The sequence below is a fragment of the Ambystoma mexicanum genome, chromosome 4p (genome assembly GCF_040938575.1).
Source record: "Ambystoma mexicanum isolate Mex_15411 chromosome 4p, UKY_AmexF1_1, whole genome shotgun sequence".
Classification (NCBI taxonomy): domain Eukaryota; kingdom Metazoa; phylum Chordata; class Amphibia; order Caudata; family Ambystomatidae; genus Ambystoma; species Ambystoma mexicanum.
Window position 1 is genome coordinate 344416477 of NC_090927.1, and position 18123 is coordinate 344434599.

General features: G+C 46.8%; 1 protein-coding gene across 8 annotated transcripts in view; it reads left to right on the forward strand.

The window, feature by feature from the left end:
- The window catches only part of LDAH (lipid droplet associated hydrolase), a 1186576-nt gene that overhangs the window by 139342 nt on the left and 1029111 nt on the right, over nucleotides 1-18123 (forward strand). For all 8 annotated transcript variants that reach the window (XM_069605885.1, XM_069605890.1, XM_069605888.1 and 5 more), the window contains one exon: nucleotides 2504-2668. In XM_069605885.1, coding sequence (XP_069461986.1) covers nucleotides 2504-2668 — 165 coding nt within the window. The remainder of the gene's footprint in view (nucleotides 1-2503; nucleotides 2669-18123) is intronic.

The window sequence follows — 18123 nt, forward strand, 5'->3', positions numbered from 1 at the left end:
CTGTAAGTGACCCGTAGCTTAGTCAACGGCAACAGTCTCCTACCCTTTACCCAGAGTATATCTCTGATCAGAGTATCCAATTTACCGAAAACGGTCTTCAAAATCTCATATGGTACATTAGTAAAATAATATAGTAATCTAGGGAGGCTCACCATTTTAGTAAGCGCTATTCTACCCATCAGCGACAAAGGAATCTTCTTCCAAAATCCTGCAGACTTATCAATCCCGAGATAGTGGCAAGAGAAGTGTCCGTGTGTGGCATGGAAGTCCCTCCTTATTTGTATGCCCGAGGTACATGAAGGTATCTTGTGCCCACCTGATCGGGAGTACCGGTAGCTCCAATACAGGCACCTGTGCCATATATTCCTGTGGGAATATACAGGACTTCTCTGCATTGATCCAGACAGGTTTCCAAAGTTTTCCAATGCTTCCATTAATATCAGTATGTTCATTGGCGGATCTTGAACATATAGGAGCATGTCGTCTGTACATAACGAGATTATATGAGTTTCACCATCCACCACTATCCCCGCTTCCCTCATGTCTCTTTGTAGCGCACATTTCCAGGGCCAGTGCAAATAAGATCAGAGATAACGGTCAGCCCTGCCTTGTACCGCTACCCACCTTTCAGCTGTCCGATACAAGTTTCTTAATTTTTACCAAAACCGTTACTGCGGTGTACCACAATTTAATCCAGCACATGATTCCCAATGAGTGTGTATCAAAGATGACTCTCTCTGGCCCTCAGGTTGGGGCCCGTCCTCATCTGTACTAAATGGAATGACAAATCAGTTCATCCAATTCATATTCCCAGCCTTTGGGTCCAGGTAACAAGATATCCCAAGCTATGACCCCCTTGTGGTTTTGTGGGTAAATCCTCCTTTGATCAAGAGTGCCTCTGCTCCATGCCTGCACATTTGGCATGCATTTCTTCTATGGAATGGGCTGGGATGTCAACTTATAAAAATAAAATGATCTCTCCCTTACTGATAGCGTTATATCTTTTGATTCCTAGGTTACTCCTCTCTCTTCAGAGTAATCTGGCATAGTAATCCCCTGTTGGATGAACATGGAGTGACATAGGGACACTGACGGGAGAAAACAATTTGAATGCCAAGGGCGGGTGATCTTGCATGTGTCAACCCATTGACACAGTTCTAATAATAGAGCATCAGACGAGCGGTTTCCGGTGTGGCACACGCTTCTTGGCCCATGTTCTCCTCCTCCGGTATGCTGTTAGATTCACTACTCAGGAAGAGCATCCACCAGAACAAATACCAGAGTCCTTGCTGCTGTAGAGCGACTGAGGCACCGGCCATTTAAAAAAAAAATAATACACATACCCAATAAACGGAGAGGCACAATGACAGATATTTCACTGCAAATTAATGTAGAATTCACATCTTAAAACCAATTCACAAGAAACACTTATTAATGATAGCTACAGTTGAAGAAGCAAAAGGAAAATACTTATCTGCTAGAATGCAGCAAAGAAAGAGGATGCGCATCAGTCAGGAACTGAGGTTTCCATAGATCAGTTATACTCTATTGGACTTTCAGTTGAAGGTTTGTTTCTAATGATTGATTTAGAAAACAATGGTCCTCATTACGAGTCCGGCCGTAGCCGTGCTGGATAAAACGTCAGGCTGCCACCGGACCCGGAATGAATTTCCGCCTCCTGACTTGCCGGATTTACGAGGGCATTGCAGCCCCGGTGGTCCTGTAATTCCGCAGGCAGAATAACGTTACTCCCCGTTCCCATGGAGTCCCATACGACTCCATCGGGGTGGGGACCATGGAGACACTGGCACCCTAATTAACAGTGCCGGTGTTACCATTTCCGTCTGCAGGCGGGTGGCGTTACTCCCACCAGGTCAGACCTGGCAGGAGTAAGGCCGCCCGCCTGCAGAACTCGTAGTGTGCTGGTCCCGAAACAGTGGCGGCGGGTTTACCGCCACCATTGGTTCCGGACCGGCAGGGTCATAATGAGGCCCAATGTTTGGTTCTGTATCTTCACGGGAACATTAGTTTTCTTTCTGTATGTGTTGTTGCTGGAATATTTCAGTAGGAAGGAGAAAGCATAATGCTTACCTGTGGGTCTTGCCATAGAATGTACACAAGCATAAAAAAGTATTTCCAAGTTCCCCTTCAATTGTTTTTAGATAGGGTAGTATGTCTTGTGTGGTAAACAAGAAATCAGAGATTCTGAAAAGTGCCATTTGGTAGAATGAGAATGTAGTGTCCATGTGAATTCAGAGTTGAATAGCATATTAACAAATTGAGAGTTTTTAGAAAGAAAGTGCAAAATAGTGGATCAGAGCAAACTGATATTATTGAATGCGGAAGATCAATGTGGATTAAATATAGTATAGAACTAGGCTTGCTTAAAACTGAAAGGTTTTTGATTATTGGGTTCATACTCTTACTTCAAGGATAACATTGGATAGATAGATTGTGCCATATTGCTGACCTTTTACTGTGGGTCTTATCTTTCTTTCCTTAGATTTAAAAATGAATTCAACTGAGTCAGAAAGACTGAATTGTCCTTTTGAAGAATTTATATACTGCAGTGGAGCCACCACTCAAGTGTTGAAGTATGGTCCATGGAGAGATCTTTGGAACACTGAAGATTTAAATCCCCCTCGGCTATTGTTTCTCATAATTCCTGGTAAAGTAAAGAATGACTGTTTTTCGCAAATACACTATTTTTATAAATGCAATCTCTAGCAACACCGAACATATGTTGTGGCATAATTTGACTACTTTTATTTAACAAACAAAAGGCTTACACGATAGTGTTAAGTAATGTAGAGAAACCGGTTTTGCTGCTTGGTAAGGATTTCAAGCTGCTCACATTGCATGATATTGGCAACGTTTCTATGCACATTTGCAAAATGTGTAGTCGTCTTTTATGCATATTTGCATCAGATTGAGTCTGGTGCCCCCCTCTGCCTACCATCTTGGTTAAAAAGCTGATTTGCATTGTAGACCATGACAGTTTTCTGTAATTTAACAGTTTTATTAATCTGTGTGACTCACCCAGGAACTTGTATGTAAATGTTTGCAGCTCTCCCAAGGAGATTCTGTTTGACTTTTTAATACCTTTTGGTCATTCGGTGCTCCTAAACGCCACCACCAACCAGTCGCATCATTCAGGACCCCTCTCTAGAGCATTGCCCCTGAACTGCGTTGTTCAGGGGATGACAGACCCCACCTAGGAAGCTCTAGTATTTTAATGAACTTTGTAATTTTATCAAGTGAGGACAGACTCGCCTCCCCCACAAGAAAGTGCATCTATAAAAATCTCCAAAACATGCGCATGATCTGCTATCTAAACATAGAATGAACACTGCATTTCCTAATTCTACAGTATACAGCTAACAAACAATGGTCATTTTGCTATGTTTACATGTAGATTTCTCTTTCTATTGTCCTCACCATCACCTACCCTGATTTTTAGGTCCGTTTCTTTGACCTCCTTCTCGTCTCAGTAATGTTATGGTCTAGGGTTGGATATCTGTTGATTGCAGCAGGGCACTCTGCAGCCCAGGAAAGACAATCTTCCAAGCAATGGCCACAACTGTGCGCTGCTTGGAGGTGGAACAGGGTGGGGGATGCTGAACCCCCTCCTCAATGCTGTCCTTGTTCTAACCTAAAAAACACAACTGCCAAACCAGTGTAGTCAAAGGTTAAAGGTAAACTCTTGCTATGCTGTCAATATTTAGCATCTTATTCTGTGGAAGCAGAGGAAGAAGGAAATCACCTCTCCCCCATACTAACTGCATGGTCTTTGGCAGTTATTGCATCCTGGAGAACCTAGGTTCGGGACGCTGTTGGATCAAGGACATTATGGAGTCTGAACAATTGCCATGTGCCCTCAACGCTGTGGCAGTGCAATGCATTGCCATTCCCACATAGCTATGGGACCCTGTTTGTCAGAGGTGATTTCTACCTGCGAGATTAAGGCTGACACCAGTCCATAACCAAGACGAGATAAAGAGAACCTAGTGGCTACAGGCACTCATTAATCCATCCCTTTCTTCAAGCTTGGATGTCCATGTGTCGTGGACCAGATATTACCAACAGTAAGGAAGTCTGACTTTGTGAGTTCTCAGCGAAATCAGATTCTGATTCTCTGGAAGTGGAGGTGATGATCACCATGGGAAAACAGTTAGATGTTGTGGACAAACATAGAGCTGTCATGGAATATACAAGTTTCCCACCGGCCTATTTTATAGATCGAGGAACTGCCGATCAGTGGTAAGGAGTAGATAACATCATCTGGGACAACAACAAATGTCAGGGCTCTGTACTAAATTGGAGCGAAATGCACAAATCCCAGAGAGCCATAGATGGGGGAAATTAAGGGAGATTGCCACAGAATTATAGGAGATGACTTATAACACCAGGTAAGAGGGAGTAAAGAGGCACATACCTGGAGAGCCAGTAGCAGGAGATGACTCGGCAAAAGCCAGGTCACCAGCATGAGGCACGGAGCTCTAACATTCCTCGATTCATGGAAGGGGAGAAAGCATAATCCCTGTAGGTCTGACAAGTATCCTACAGCAGCAATAGAGACTAAAAGGGAAAATGTTCTTGAAGGCACTAAAAGCCCTGCCGTGTTATATACTGAGACTGCAACAGAACCTGAGAAGGCCTGCTGAGCCCCACGAGTGAGGCAAGCTGTCCCTATAGTGAGATGGGAACTATAACCCTTGAAGAGAGTAAGAAAAGAAAAGCTAATCCTATTGAGATAGGGGCTTTAAAGCCCTTAAGGATATAACTAAATGGAACAATAACCCTATAAAGGCAAGGGCACTATCTGCCTCATCACGAGTTTGGCGGTAACCCTTAAATGCGGCGGTAACACTATTACCGCTGCATTTAAGGGTCCGACAAATCACGGGCTTGGTGGATTTACCCCTATCTCTGAGCTGGAGGCAAATCCGCTGCAATTTTGCTGATTTTCAGCGCTATTACCGCCAGCAGTAATAGCACCAGTGATAATAGCGCCGAACATTTCCCAATGAGTCCAATGGGGAATGGGAAATTCCGGAATGGGCCCAATGGGGAATGGGGACTTACCGTTCTGCCAAACCTGTGATACGGCACTTATAGCACTAGGGGGTTTGATGGTAGGGCTAATAGCCCCGGCTGTAATACCGCCGGGGTTAGCGCCCAACTCGCGATGAGGCCCTATGTCCATTATGAATGAGAAAGGGGCCAGAGAAGGAAGACCCCTTTGGTAGGTAGAACAGCTCTCTACCCTTTTCAGCCAGCACGTCTTTTTCCTTGGATATTAAACTACCCTTCTGTTAACTTTGAAGAAGTTTGTGATTACTCGGTTTCCATTTCCTCATACAAATGTGTAAGATGCCAGATTTGTAAAATGTCTGTATTCCGTGACGAAAGACTAAAAAGCTGCGATTAAGATACACTTGTACTTCCCTTTGATACTTGGGCAATTGCAAAAACTGATGCTAAAATATATCGTATTTGATCACATGACATGGTGTTAATTAGCACATGGTGTACTTCAGTAAAATATTACATGCAATATTGCCGCAAGGACCATAATTGGGCAGACAGTAAAAACGGACTTTATTTTTACTGTTAATGAATGCCTTCATCTTTTTCATTTATTTATTTACACATATTTTATGACCATACAGAACACAATACACACAAAGGGGAAAGCAATTTAATGTTAACTTGTAAACTGGCAATATCCAGTCAAGAGCCGCAATGATAACAGTGAGACAGCAACCTACCACCTATCTCTCCCATTGTTCAAATCAGGTATAGAATAAACTGCTGAATGCTAAGCCAAGCTAGAATCTTATGTCAAACTCTCTGGAGAGCCTAGATCTGTGGCAATGCATTGGGCAAACACAGTGAAAAGTCACGTTTTAACATGAGAAACTGTAATCGCAATCAACCTTATTTGGTAGGAACGAACTAGATTTACATTACAACTGCAAAGCACCCAGATATAGGCAAAACATGATGGGGGTCAAAGGGAGCGACAGCTCAAGAGATCTACCCCATAGATATCAACATGGTACTATTGCAATGAGTGTCTCATTGAAGAGGCACCTCCTCACATAGATCTGGGGGCGATGGGTGTTTTTACAACCAGTTATTTATCTCTTTATTAGCTTGCACCAGTATTGTACAGTGATGACACATTTGCATCAAGTTGAGTATATTGCTGTGAATTAAATTCCCGTAGGCAACATGTTGCATGGAGCTCGCAAATAATCCAATCCCCATTCTGGAATCTTCACTGATGTCACTGGGGGTCATGGGACATACTACACGGGGGCTGAGGGGTCTTCCATGTTGGCCAGTTTATGAGCTGTTGCAACTGCAGCAGTTAATTATGCAACACCAAAATCCTTCAAGGTAGCAAACGACTTGCTCAACACATTGCAGACCACAGCTGACCTAATTGGAGCAGAACGTTACACTGTTTCCTCTCATAATCAGCTTCTTTAACCAAACGGAAGCCATTTATAAGTCCCATCCCTGTCCTACCACCTGGCTACATATCTTGTCCAATGTATGTACATTGAATATGATAGTGGATCTTTTAGGGGAGTTGGATTTGGGGTAAGCATGTAGCAGATGTCACAAAAATGACGTTTATTTTTTTGTATTGTGCATTTAGTTTAATACAAAACGTTAAGCACATCGATCAAAAAAAATTATACACAGCATTTTTAGAAAGAAGACAATAAAAACAGTATAAACAGCAATAACAAGTAAAATTAAAAATAATAATAAAATAGAAAAATTAACAATAAAGTAGTTAATAAAATAGTCACATTTATCCTGCAAAGGTAACAATTAAAACCTATCCGCCATGTAGGTACTGTTGCAATTAGTGCTTTTGAACCTTCTTCAGAACTTCCCTCCATATAGTGTAAACTGCTGACACTACAACCAACGATGTTGCACCGAAAAAAGGGCAGACCAAAATTGGTCGCCTTAGCAGTCTTCTATGTTGGTAATAACATTTGTCTGGCATAATTTGTCTTTGCTCAAATAAATGTAGAATACTCCTGAGCTGCGTTTTTACATTTTATTCAGAAAATAATTGCAAGCTTGATCGATACATTGTTCATAAACTTTCTTCATTTCAATCCATTACTCTTTGGCTGAGGCTCCATGACCACCTTCTATGAGCCTGCATATGTTTCATAATTGGTATTAACCTAATTGCTCAGCTAGTAACTCTCATTGCTTATCAAATATTTTACTATCATAAACCTTTAAATGCTCATATTTTTGTTAAACGCAGAATATGTAAACTTTTATCTTTCACTAACAAGGCTTCACTTATTTGCATGGGGATAGGAATGGGACTATGTGTCATAGGCCTGGATTAGCTCTCCCCCCTTTTCAAATGACTAAACAGCATTCACTTTACTAATAGTTACTGATAACTGCATGTAGTTAAACAGGTATTCTTTATCAATCTTTAATCTCAATCACATGTGGCATGATTTATTGTATGGCAAGATTTTACATACTCATGACAATCCAAAAATCGTAGGCTTCAGATAGGCCCTTTGATAAATCAAGATTTTTCCTCGACTCACACACGTCATACCACTGAATCTCTGTGGTGGCGAAGTAGGAGACTGGCGGCGACCTGAACGCTCAATGTGGATAAGACTAGTAGTCTGGAGAGAGAAAAATGCTTTTCAGCTGCAGCGAAAAGGCTTTAGCCTCTGCAAGGAAGGCATGGTATCAAGACTAGACAGACACACATGACCATATTTCAAGGTTGTTTATTGAACCGTTTATGCACGTTGGAAAAACGCCTAATCTAAACCTAAATCTAAGATGAGAGCAAGCTACGACCATCAAATAAAAAAAGGCAGTCCTAGTGTCGTCATGTCAAAATTAAAAGGCCTATACTAAAACACCTATTGCCAAACCTTAAAACTAAATACCAAAAAGAGTGTGGGATAGGATTCACAAGAAAGAAAGAAAAGTGTTCACAAATGATAAGTCAGGATGGGCTAGACGGGGGGGGTTTCCCTTCCCCAGGTTTTGTGCACGGGACAAGGTGGGACTCCTGAGCACTGCACATGCTCGAGGTTTCACAGCATGAGACAATAATTCCAGCTTCAGCTATCTGGATCTTTGGTGGTTAAGTGTAACTTCAATGAAGGTCTCTTGCCTCTGAGGATCTGATGTGCTCAAAAAATAACAAACAACCAGTTCCTTTCAAATGTACGTTGGGTGATGCCTTCACCCCTGGGTCCCCCTCTTCTGGGCTCAGATGCGCAAAAGGTTCTTAATGATGTCAGGAACTTCGGTAGTTGGGTTTCTTGCTTCTGAGGGCCTGACAGGTTCAAAATTAACAAACAAAAGTTCAACAAAAGTTCTTCTCTGATTATACCTGGGTGATACCTCTTCACAACTGGGTCACCTTCTTCCAAACTCGGACCTCTCTCGAATATCAGCCTCCCTCCATTGGGTTCAGTCTGGCATGTATTCAAAGACTTTCTCTGTTGCATTCACGGGTCAATGGGTGATGGCTTTTCACCCTGTACCCCCTCTTCTGGGTTCAGACCCTTCTCGACTTTTTGCCTCCCTCTGTCTGGTTCACTACAGGTTTTCACAGATACCTTTCCCTGCTGCTTTCACAAGCCTTTTTAAACAGTTCACTGTGGACATCCCTGTATCGGGTCCACTTCTGTCAATGCACTGTTCATCGGGACTTTAGACTTCGCCCCTTTCCATCAGCATCCCCCTGTTGGGTTCACTCTTGCAAATCATACAGTATTCCTCTTCAACTCACTATGTAGGATTCATTTCCCTCGCCTCTTCAATGGTTTGCCGGTCAAAGACTTTCGACTGTACAGGGATTTTGCTCGACCCCTGCATGACCACTTTGGCCTTTTCCTCTTGGCTCCCCTACGGCCTTCAGGTATCGGTAGATTCCTTCAAACATGGGATTAACCAGAGTCTCTCGAGTGAGCACCCACGTGGTGCCGGACCCCTATGCAGCTGGTCTTCCATAAACAATTTACAGTTCTTTGAACTTCCTTCAATGTGCCACTCTGCGACTATCATTCAACACAGTTCGGATTCTTTATTGGTTTTCCCCTTAACTCACCGGCTGTGATGAACCGCTTGGCTTTCTTCGTATCTGGAGTCAAGGTCAGTACCACGGTAGCAAGCAACTCACTCTGCCCTGCTTATCAGCGTAGGCACGCTCTGTGTACCATTGACATCAGCTGCAACACACTTGAGCTATTGTTCGTGGTTTTACAATTCCTTCCACGGAGGTCCGCAGGTCTGAGTTAGAAAGGGCATGGCCGATTCTCTCCTTGGCAGCCTTTTGTTTCTCGCCACCTTTCTTCTCCTCTAAAACTGCTGTGCCTGAATAGCTGTCTCGTCATGTGGTCTGCCTTGCTCATATTGTGCTCTCGTGCACCACCTGTTATCCCCATGAGGAAGGGAAACACTTGTGTTGGGACATGTCAGGTAAACAGCGGTGGTGTGTGTCCATCGTCTTACACGATGTGCAAAAGTGTTTGTGTCGAAAAAGGGGTTGTGGGTAGAGTTTCTGAGCTTCCTATATAGCATGATGGGGAAAAGATATTAGAAGGGGGATTCAGTGTCCCACTTTCACACACTGAGGACCCCCCATCAGGTGATCCTCCCTCACTAGTCCACCCCCAGGAACTGGATCCAATAGCGATGGCCGTGTCCTGGCCACCCGAATAACAGACCCCTGGGGATTGGTCAGGGGGACACTTTCAGGCTTCAAACACCGCCCTCACAACTGAGTAGCAGCACAGCCAAAATAGCACAGTGGTAGAATTCTTGTCTCTCATGTAACAAGACCTGGGTTGAATTCCCCATTAAGGACCTTAGGTAAATTGAATTTAAATTAATAAAATTAAAAAAAAATAAAACAAGGACACAGTGAAATAGAATACAAGCTACATTTAGCAGAGCTGGAAGAACACAGAGAGCCAAACCTTCCAGCCACTCAGGATGAGCAAACCAGATCAACTGGAGAAAGGCCCTTCTATAGTAAGGTTAATTGAAACTCTTAAATGGCTCAACTGATCTTCCTGAGGGAGCCCAGCTGTACCCAGAGGGGGGAGAAGAAGCTGATACCCCTCTGATCCAGGATCCCAGAGGAGCTGGAAGAAAGAGAGCCTCTGGTAGCCCATGGAAGAGGCTAGTCAATGTAAAGTTCCCCAGCGAAGAAAGGCCTTGGCCAGCCTGACTACTCATAAAGGGGAAGAGGTGGGAAGGGGTAAGCCCAGTTCAAAAGAGTCAGATAAGAGACTCACCCCGTTTGCCACGTTGCTCTAAATTCAAGTTACGCCAAAAGAAGGGGACGAGAGCTAAGAGACCCCAAGAGAGGGCACAAGAGTGAAGATACCCCAAAAGAGTGAGACGAGAGTCAAACCATAGGAGATGGGGAGAGAGAAAAGTTACCCCCGAGAGAGGAGAACAAGAGTCAAGAGATCCCTGAAGAGGGGGAGAATGTGAAGACGACCTGGAGCAGGTATAGACGAGAGAAACCAGGTTAAAATACCCGTAGTGGAGAGAAAGAGAGTGTGAAGTCCTAGAGTGGAAAAGAAAAAAGAAACACAGTGGGGTAAAAAAGTGAAAACACGCATACTTTGGGGGGCGTGGAGGGGAGGCGGTCGCAGGGGGACTGAAATATCCAAGTAAGACTTTCTTTGGAACCATGTTTGAAACACTTGGCCGTTATACTGACACCTAAAGAACGTTTTATCCAGGGAACCAGAGTAGGAGAAAACTTGGATCAGCAGTAGTCAACGATTTTTTTGTTGTTGAACCCTTTAGACCTATGTGCGTTTGTTTTCTAGGAAAGTAGTTGGCTAGGATAGGATAAAGGGCTAGGGACTTTAAGCCTCATCACGGGTTGAGTGTAGTGTTAAAAATGCAGCGGTTATAGCATTACCACTCTGCTCAATCCCGAGTTTGGGAGTAAAGTGGGCAGTTTTACCTCCAGCTTTGAGCTAGAGGTAAATGGTGCCTTTTTCCGCCCATTTGCGGCACTATTACTGCAGCGCTATTGGCACCGGAGGTAATAGTGCCCAACATGCCCCATAGAGTCCTACGGACTCTTAAAAAAAATTGGAGACTTGCAGCCTTACTGCAACTGGGGATCCGGCGCTAACTGGAGTTGCAGTAACTCCATTTGCATTGGGCGGTGTATCCCGGTGATTTGCCGCTGGGATACCGCCCAACTTGTGATGGGGCCTTTTGTGTTTTGATTCATCCTGACAGTAGACCCTTTCCTTGAACCTTTGGTTTGTAGAATAGGGAATTTATCTTTTACAGTTAGTTTTCATTATTTTAGGTTTCTTTGAAGCTGGCCAAGAGGTCAGAATAACTGTAAGAAAAGAAAAAATAAATAAAAGATCCATGAATATTATGTCCCAGAGTCTGAGTCCTAATTCTGCATACAGCAGCCCTTTGTAGCTGACTACATGTTAAATGTGTTTTGACATTCAAAACATAGTTTGCATCCTTCCAAACGCGAGCCTCCTACTTCTGCCACTTACCCTCTCCTCCCGCTCCCTCCACAGTATATATAGGCCCGCTATAGAGTTTGACAAGTCAACCGTTGACTGTGAACCAATCATGTGGCTGGTATTTCACTGCCATGTGGCATATTGCCAACATGGTCTCAATGTTGGGTATTGGAGTGAAGCTAAATGGCACTTTTTTCATCATCCTTTGTGTGGACCCAAAACGAAGCTTAATTTATTACAACATTGAGTAAATGGCAAACCGAAATGGCACTTCGGTCACCTCAGTGAGAGAACACCCCAAATGATAACTGGGGCTGAATGGTATCACTCCTTTAAAACTACAAAACAAACATTTTTGGACTATAAATCGATTAGTAAGTGAGGGGTTGTCGTTATTTGTCATACAGATCTCTTTCTACACAATCTTAAGTATGTCTGGAGATCCTGTCTGCCTTGTATTTAAAGAGTCTTGTGAGCATGCCTCAAAACGTACCATGCAGTTTTTATTTGTTTTGATTAATCCATACCATGCACGGAGGAAACGTTGCTTGGTTTCTAGTTTTTCATTGTTTCACTTCACCATCGTAGTGCTTAGAAGTATGACATGTAGCCCATTACATTCTAAAGCAGTCTTGCACAATTGAATATACTTTTCCATGTTTCACTGTTATACAATGCTGTGTAAGATAATCAGACTCCCTTTCATAAATTTCATACATTTCCTGACAACTGCAGCACCTACTCTCCAGTGGCACAGGGTGGGTTCAAAGGTCACATGTGCATTTATGTTTTCTGGTGTGACCCATAGTCACTGCAGACAGAGGCTGCATCTAGAGTCTGCACCTCTTACTCCAAATGTAATAAGTGTTGGCTTATCCATCCTTTGGCAGGGTAATCTATAATAATAAGCCATATCTGGTTATGCTGTGGAAAGTGCTAAGAGCACACAATTATTAAAGCCACACAAGTTTGATGTTAAACAAATGTGTCTGCCTGGTGAGCCAGACCAGGTATGTGAGGGCAATGTTTATTCATGGCAGCCTGGTTTAATGTACTGCTTCCAGTCATGCAATAGCCAGGATGCTTCCCTCTTTTGATTCCCCGGGAGGAATGGTAATGCCTCCCCTCAGGCAGAGGATCTCTCACCAGGTGATCTCCTGTGACCCTTGCTTTTAAGGGACACTTGCATAACAAAGTTCAGCCTCACACCATGGTGCTTCAGACCAAAGGGCTTTGAAGTGGAGGCATGGAAAGCAAGCAAAGTTTGGGTAGTCTTAGAGATTGCAGTGGACCTGAGAAAGGATTCCACCATCTTTCTTTTCTGTGGGACTCTTTCCTTTCTGTCCCCTCCATTTCCTGTGGAAAAAGGTCCCCCTGGGTATGATGCAAGAAGGCATGGGTCACTTATTACATCAACAAGGATTGTACCCCTCAAAGTAGGCTTGCTTTCATCCAATTCCCTGTGACATTTACCATTTATAGGGAAGAGGTGCCCCCTCATTCATTGATTCTTGCCTTGACATCAAGAAGAAGAAGACATAACCGGTACCCTATTATTGGAGTGCATTCCAATCCAAAGTCCTAGGGGCCAGCAAGTCCAGCTGGACTGCTTTGCCTCCCTCTTTTTCACGGTTGGCTGTGGAGTCCACTGTGGATCAGTGCTGTCCCTGTTTCTCTTTAACATCTATGTACTCCCCTTGGCGTAGTTGATTCAGAGCTGTTGTCTCCGGCATCGGATATATGTATCCGATGCCGGAGACAACAGCTCTGAATCAATTTTACTTGATTATGATGAGGCAAATTATAGTAAACCTATTGAAGACTGCCTGAGGCTAGTGTAAAGCTTGATGACCTCTAACCTGGTCCCTTTAAACAGGGATAAAACAGACGTCGTCTGTTGGTTGATCTTTCCTGTTTTCTGATCGATGGCATTGGGTATGGGTCTGGAACATAAAGTAGTAGCTTGAAGTAATATTTTTCTATCAAGACTGCATTTTTGATCTCATATTTATCTCAAGCTATCAAAGGACAGACAACAGGCAGTTAAAAATAGAGCTCCCTGGATCATGGTTGGCCTAAGGAAGGCTGACAGCATGTCTGAGGCTAGGAAAACCACTGGTGCTTAACCATGAATCTCCTCATTGAATTGATAGTGTTATGTTTTATGGGGATGATATTTTGTAATTCGACTGATCTTGTAATTTATTAGTTGTCGATGAGAAATCTCCATTTGCACAGTGATCCAAAATTGACATGCCCCATTTTAGTATCATCAATCTCTGCAGGCCTTTGGTCCAATACCTTTTGTAAATACCTGCGAAATTTGACCCAATTAGCTTTTTAAAAAGAAACTTAAAGATTCACTAAGGAGTTTTTTGTTATGAATTTTAGATTTTGGGTGCATTTCACATGATTTTATGTTATATATTTGAGATGTTGGCTACTGGTTTAAAAGTTATGCTTTCATTCATTCTATGTTAATTGTATTAAGTATTGTAGTGTGTTTGGATTCATATTTGTTTTTACCTGTTTAATGCCTAAAGCCGTTTATATGGCATTGTTGTGTTTTATAAATAATTATCTTGCTATTGTATTTCTATGTACATGTGTCTAGATTGTGATATCTGTCACGTGTTCATTATGCTTTCAGCAGTGTATATTTCTAACAGCGCATGGCTTGGTGATATATATATAAACACGTGTTCTGTGTTTTTAATGAGCATGTCTCACTTTCGGTTGCTCATTGTTGTAAGTTTCATTATTATTATATCATGACATTCCCCACCATTTTTCGATCATACCGTTTTCTGATCTTAAATTTGTAAATGTGGGTCTGTTTCAATTTAATGTGTAAAACACCATATGCAGCAACAGCTTGTGTATGGCGATCCTTTTTTTACTGCTTTATTTTATATGTGCATGTTTAATTTCATGTCTAGTGCCATGATACCTCCTGCATCCATTCTATTTATGGAATGGCTAGTATGACAGAAATGTGTCTTCACTGTAATATGTCATGCTTTGATGCGTTCCTTTAAATAGTTTTCCACAAGGAACAGCCTTTTAAATTAACGAGTTTTCAATACTCCCATGTGTGAAGTAGTAGTAATAGTAGTTTTTCATTTATATAGTGCCATTATCCCATTAGTATGGCCACAACGCACTTGTGGGGAAACGCCCTTGGGGGACCGAAGTCCAATGTATTGGGAAAAATGGTCAGAGAGGTTTATAATGCGTGGGTGCATTTGGCCAAAATAGAGAGTAGGTGGGAAGGCTGAGTCCCCCAGTAAGCTACTTATGAAGGTCAGTCATGTGGATGGGTGCTGAGAGGAGGTCAGGGGAGAGCGCAAGTGCAAGAGATTCGTTATGTGTCCAGCTACACCAACATTTCTTTCGTAGGACATAGCTGCATTCTGTGATCAATGTTGTGCTTTGTGTTTAATCTGGTGTATGGGTCGAATGCGTGCGAGAATGTGGCGGTGCCTGCGGCTGAAATTCCATGATCATGGAGTCCGACTGATTGAATAAAGTGGCTATTCTTTAACAAATGCTTTAGTTCTGACCATCTGCCCAGTTCTAGAGTGTCTAGGTCGGTGAAGCTTAGGGGCCGATTCATGGAACAAACGTGCGCCGAAAATCTTCGCGCAAGCAGGCGCAAGCAGGCGCAAGCGGAAAAAAACAGGCGCACGCATGCGATTCATGGAAGTCCCTGCGCGTGTACACCTCGGGATGTGCGCCAAACCCGTGCATGGTGCAAAAGTCACTGCAACATCCCGAAAGGCGTGCGCGACGCGCACAGTGAAAGCGCACAACCTCGGCGCATACACCAGAAAGTGGGCGGGACACGGGCCGTAACGCGCGGAATGGGGAACAACGCGCGAAAATAAGGGCGTAACTGGGGATGTACTGCAGGGAAGCAGACGGAACGCCCACACGCACTCGATCCACACGTATTCATGGAATCGAATAGGGCAAAGCCACGCACAGCCAAAGACACGCACATGCAGAAACACGTCCGCCACACGAAGGCAGGCGGTAGAGTCCCAGCGCATCACAAAAGTGGAAACATACAGCAATTGGGCCTGTGCGAGCGGGGTATGTTTATTTCGGGGGCGCGCGGGAAGTTACACAGGCGATTGAGCGGGGTACGTGTATTTCGGGGGCGGGTGCGAAGTTACACACGCGATTGATTGGGGTACGTGTATTTCGGGGGCGCGCGGGAAGTTACACACGCGATTGAGCGGGGTATGTGTATTTCAGGGGCGCGCGGGAAGTTACACACGCGATTGAGCGGGATACGTGTATTTCGGGGGTGCGCGGGAAGTCACACACGTGATTTCCGCAGGGTACGTGTATTTCAGGGGTGCGCGAAAAGTTCCACACGCGATTTCAGCAGGGTACGTGTATTTCAGGGTACGGGGGACGTTCCACACGCGATTTCAGCATGGTACGTGCATTTCAGGGGTGCGCGGGAATTACCACACGCGATTGGGCCCGTGCGAGCAGGGTACGCGTATCTCAGGGGTGCGCGGGAAGTGCCACACGCGATTTCAGCAAGCTACGTGTATTACAGGGGTGCGCGGGGAGCACCACACGTGAATTGCACAGGGGCCTACCCTGCACATGTCCTGCAGGCACCCCATCCACCATGGCCATGCCCCGCAGCCAACCCACATGTCAACTTGCACTACTGCCCACCAACGCATGTCCCCCTGCACCCCCAGCCACCAGGGGCACCCTCCACCAGGCCCCCACCCATGTCTCCCACCACCCCCACCCCCCAGCAGTACAGGGGCACCCTCCACCAGGCCCCCACCCATGTCCAACTCATGTTCCCCACCCCCCACCCCCCAGCACTGTGGGGCACCTGCCAGCAGGCCCCCACCCATGTCCAACTCATGTTCCCCACCACCTCCATGCCCAAGCACTGTGGGGCACCTGCCACCAGGCCCCCACCCATGTCTCCCACCCCCCCAGCACTGTGGGGCACCTGCCAGCAGGCCCCCACCCATGTCCAACTCATGTTCCCCACCACCCCCATCCCCCAGCACTGTGGGGCACCTGCCACCAGGCCCCCACCCATGTCTCCCACCACCCCCACCCCCCTAGTCACCAGGGGCAGCCTCCACCAGGCCCCCACCCATGTCTCCCACCACCCCCACCCCCCAGCAGTGCAGGGGCACCCACCACCAGGCCCCCACCCATGTTTCCCAGCACCCCCACCCCCCAGCCACCAGGGGCAGCCTCCACCAGGCCCCCACCCATGTCTCCCACCACCCCCACCCCCCCAGTCACCAGGGGCAGCCTCCACCAGGCCCCCACCCATGTCTCCCACCACTCCCACCCCCCCAGTCACCAGGGGCAGCCTCCACCAGGCCCCCACCCATGTCTCCCACCCCCCCACTCCCCAGCACTGTGGGGCACCTGCCACCAGGCCCCCACCCATGTCCAACGCATGTTCCCCACCACCCCCACCCCCCAGCAGTGCAGGGGCAGCCACCACCAGGCCCCCACCCATGTCTCCCACCACCCCCACCCCCCCAGTCACCAGGGGCAGCCTCCACCAGGCCCCCACCCCCCCACCCCCAGCACTGTGGGGCACCTGCCACCAGGCCCCCACCCATGTCCAACGCATGTTCCCCACCACCCCCACCCCCCAGCAGTGCAGGGGCAACCACCACCAGGCCCCCACCCATGTCTCCTAGCACCCTCACCCCCCAGCCACCAGGGGCAGCCTCCACCAGGCCCCCACCCATGTCCAACTCATGTTCCCCACCACCCCCACCCCCCAGCACTGTGGGGCACCTGTCAGCAGGCCCCCACCCATGTCCAACTCATGTTCCCCACCACCCCCACCCCCAGCACTGTGGGGCACCTGCCACCAGGCCCCCCACCCATGTCCAACGCATGTTCCCCACCACCCCCACCCCCCAGCAGTGCAGGGGCAGCCACCACCAGGCCCCCACCCATGTCTCCCAGCACCCCCACCCCCCAGCCACCAGGGGCAGCCTCCACCAGGCCCCCACCCATGTCTCCCACCCCACCCACCCCCAGCAGGCCCCCACCCATGTGCAACTCATGTTCTCCACCACCCCCACCCCCCAGCACTGTGGGGCACCTGCCACCAGGCCCCCACCCATGTCTCCCAGCACCCCCACCCCCCAGCCACCAGGGGCAGCCTCCTCCAGGCCCCCACCCATGTCTCCCACCCCCCCCCACCCCCAGCACTGTGGGGACCTGCCACCAGGCCCCCACCCATGTCTCCCAGCACCCCCACCCCCCAGCCACCAGGGGCAGCCTCCACCAGGCACCCACCCATGTCTCCCACCACCCCCACCCCCCAGTCACCAGGGGCAGCCTCCACCAGGCACCCACCCATGTCTCCCACCACCCCCACCCCCCCCAGTCACCAGGGGCAGCCTCCACCAGCCCCCCACCCATGTCTCCCACCCCCCCACCCCCCAGCACTGTGGGGCACCTGCCACCAGGCCCCCACCCATGTCCAACGCATGTTCCCCACCACCCCCACCCCCCAGCAGTGCAGGGGCAGCCACCACCAGGCCCCCACCTATGTCTCCCA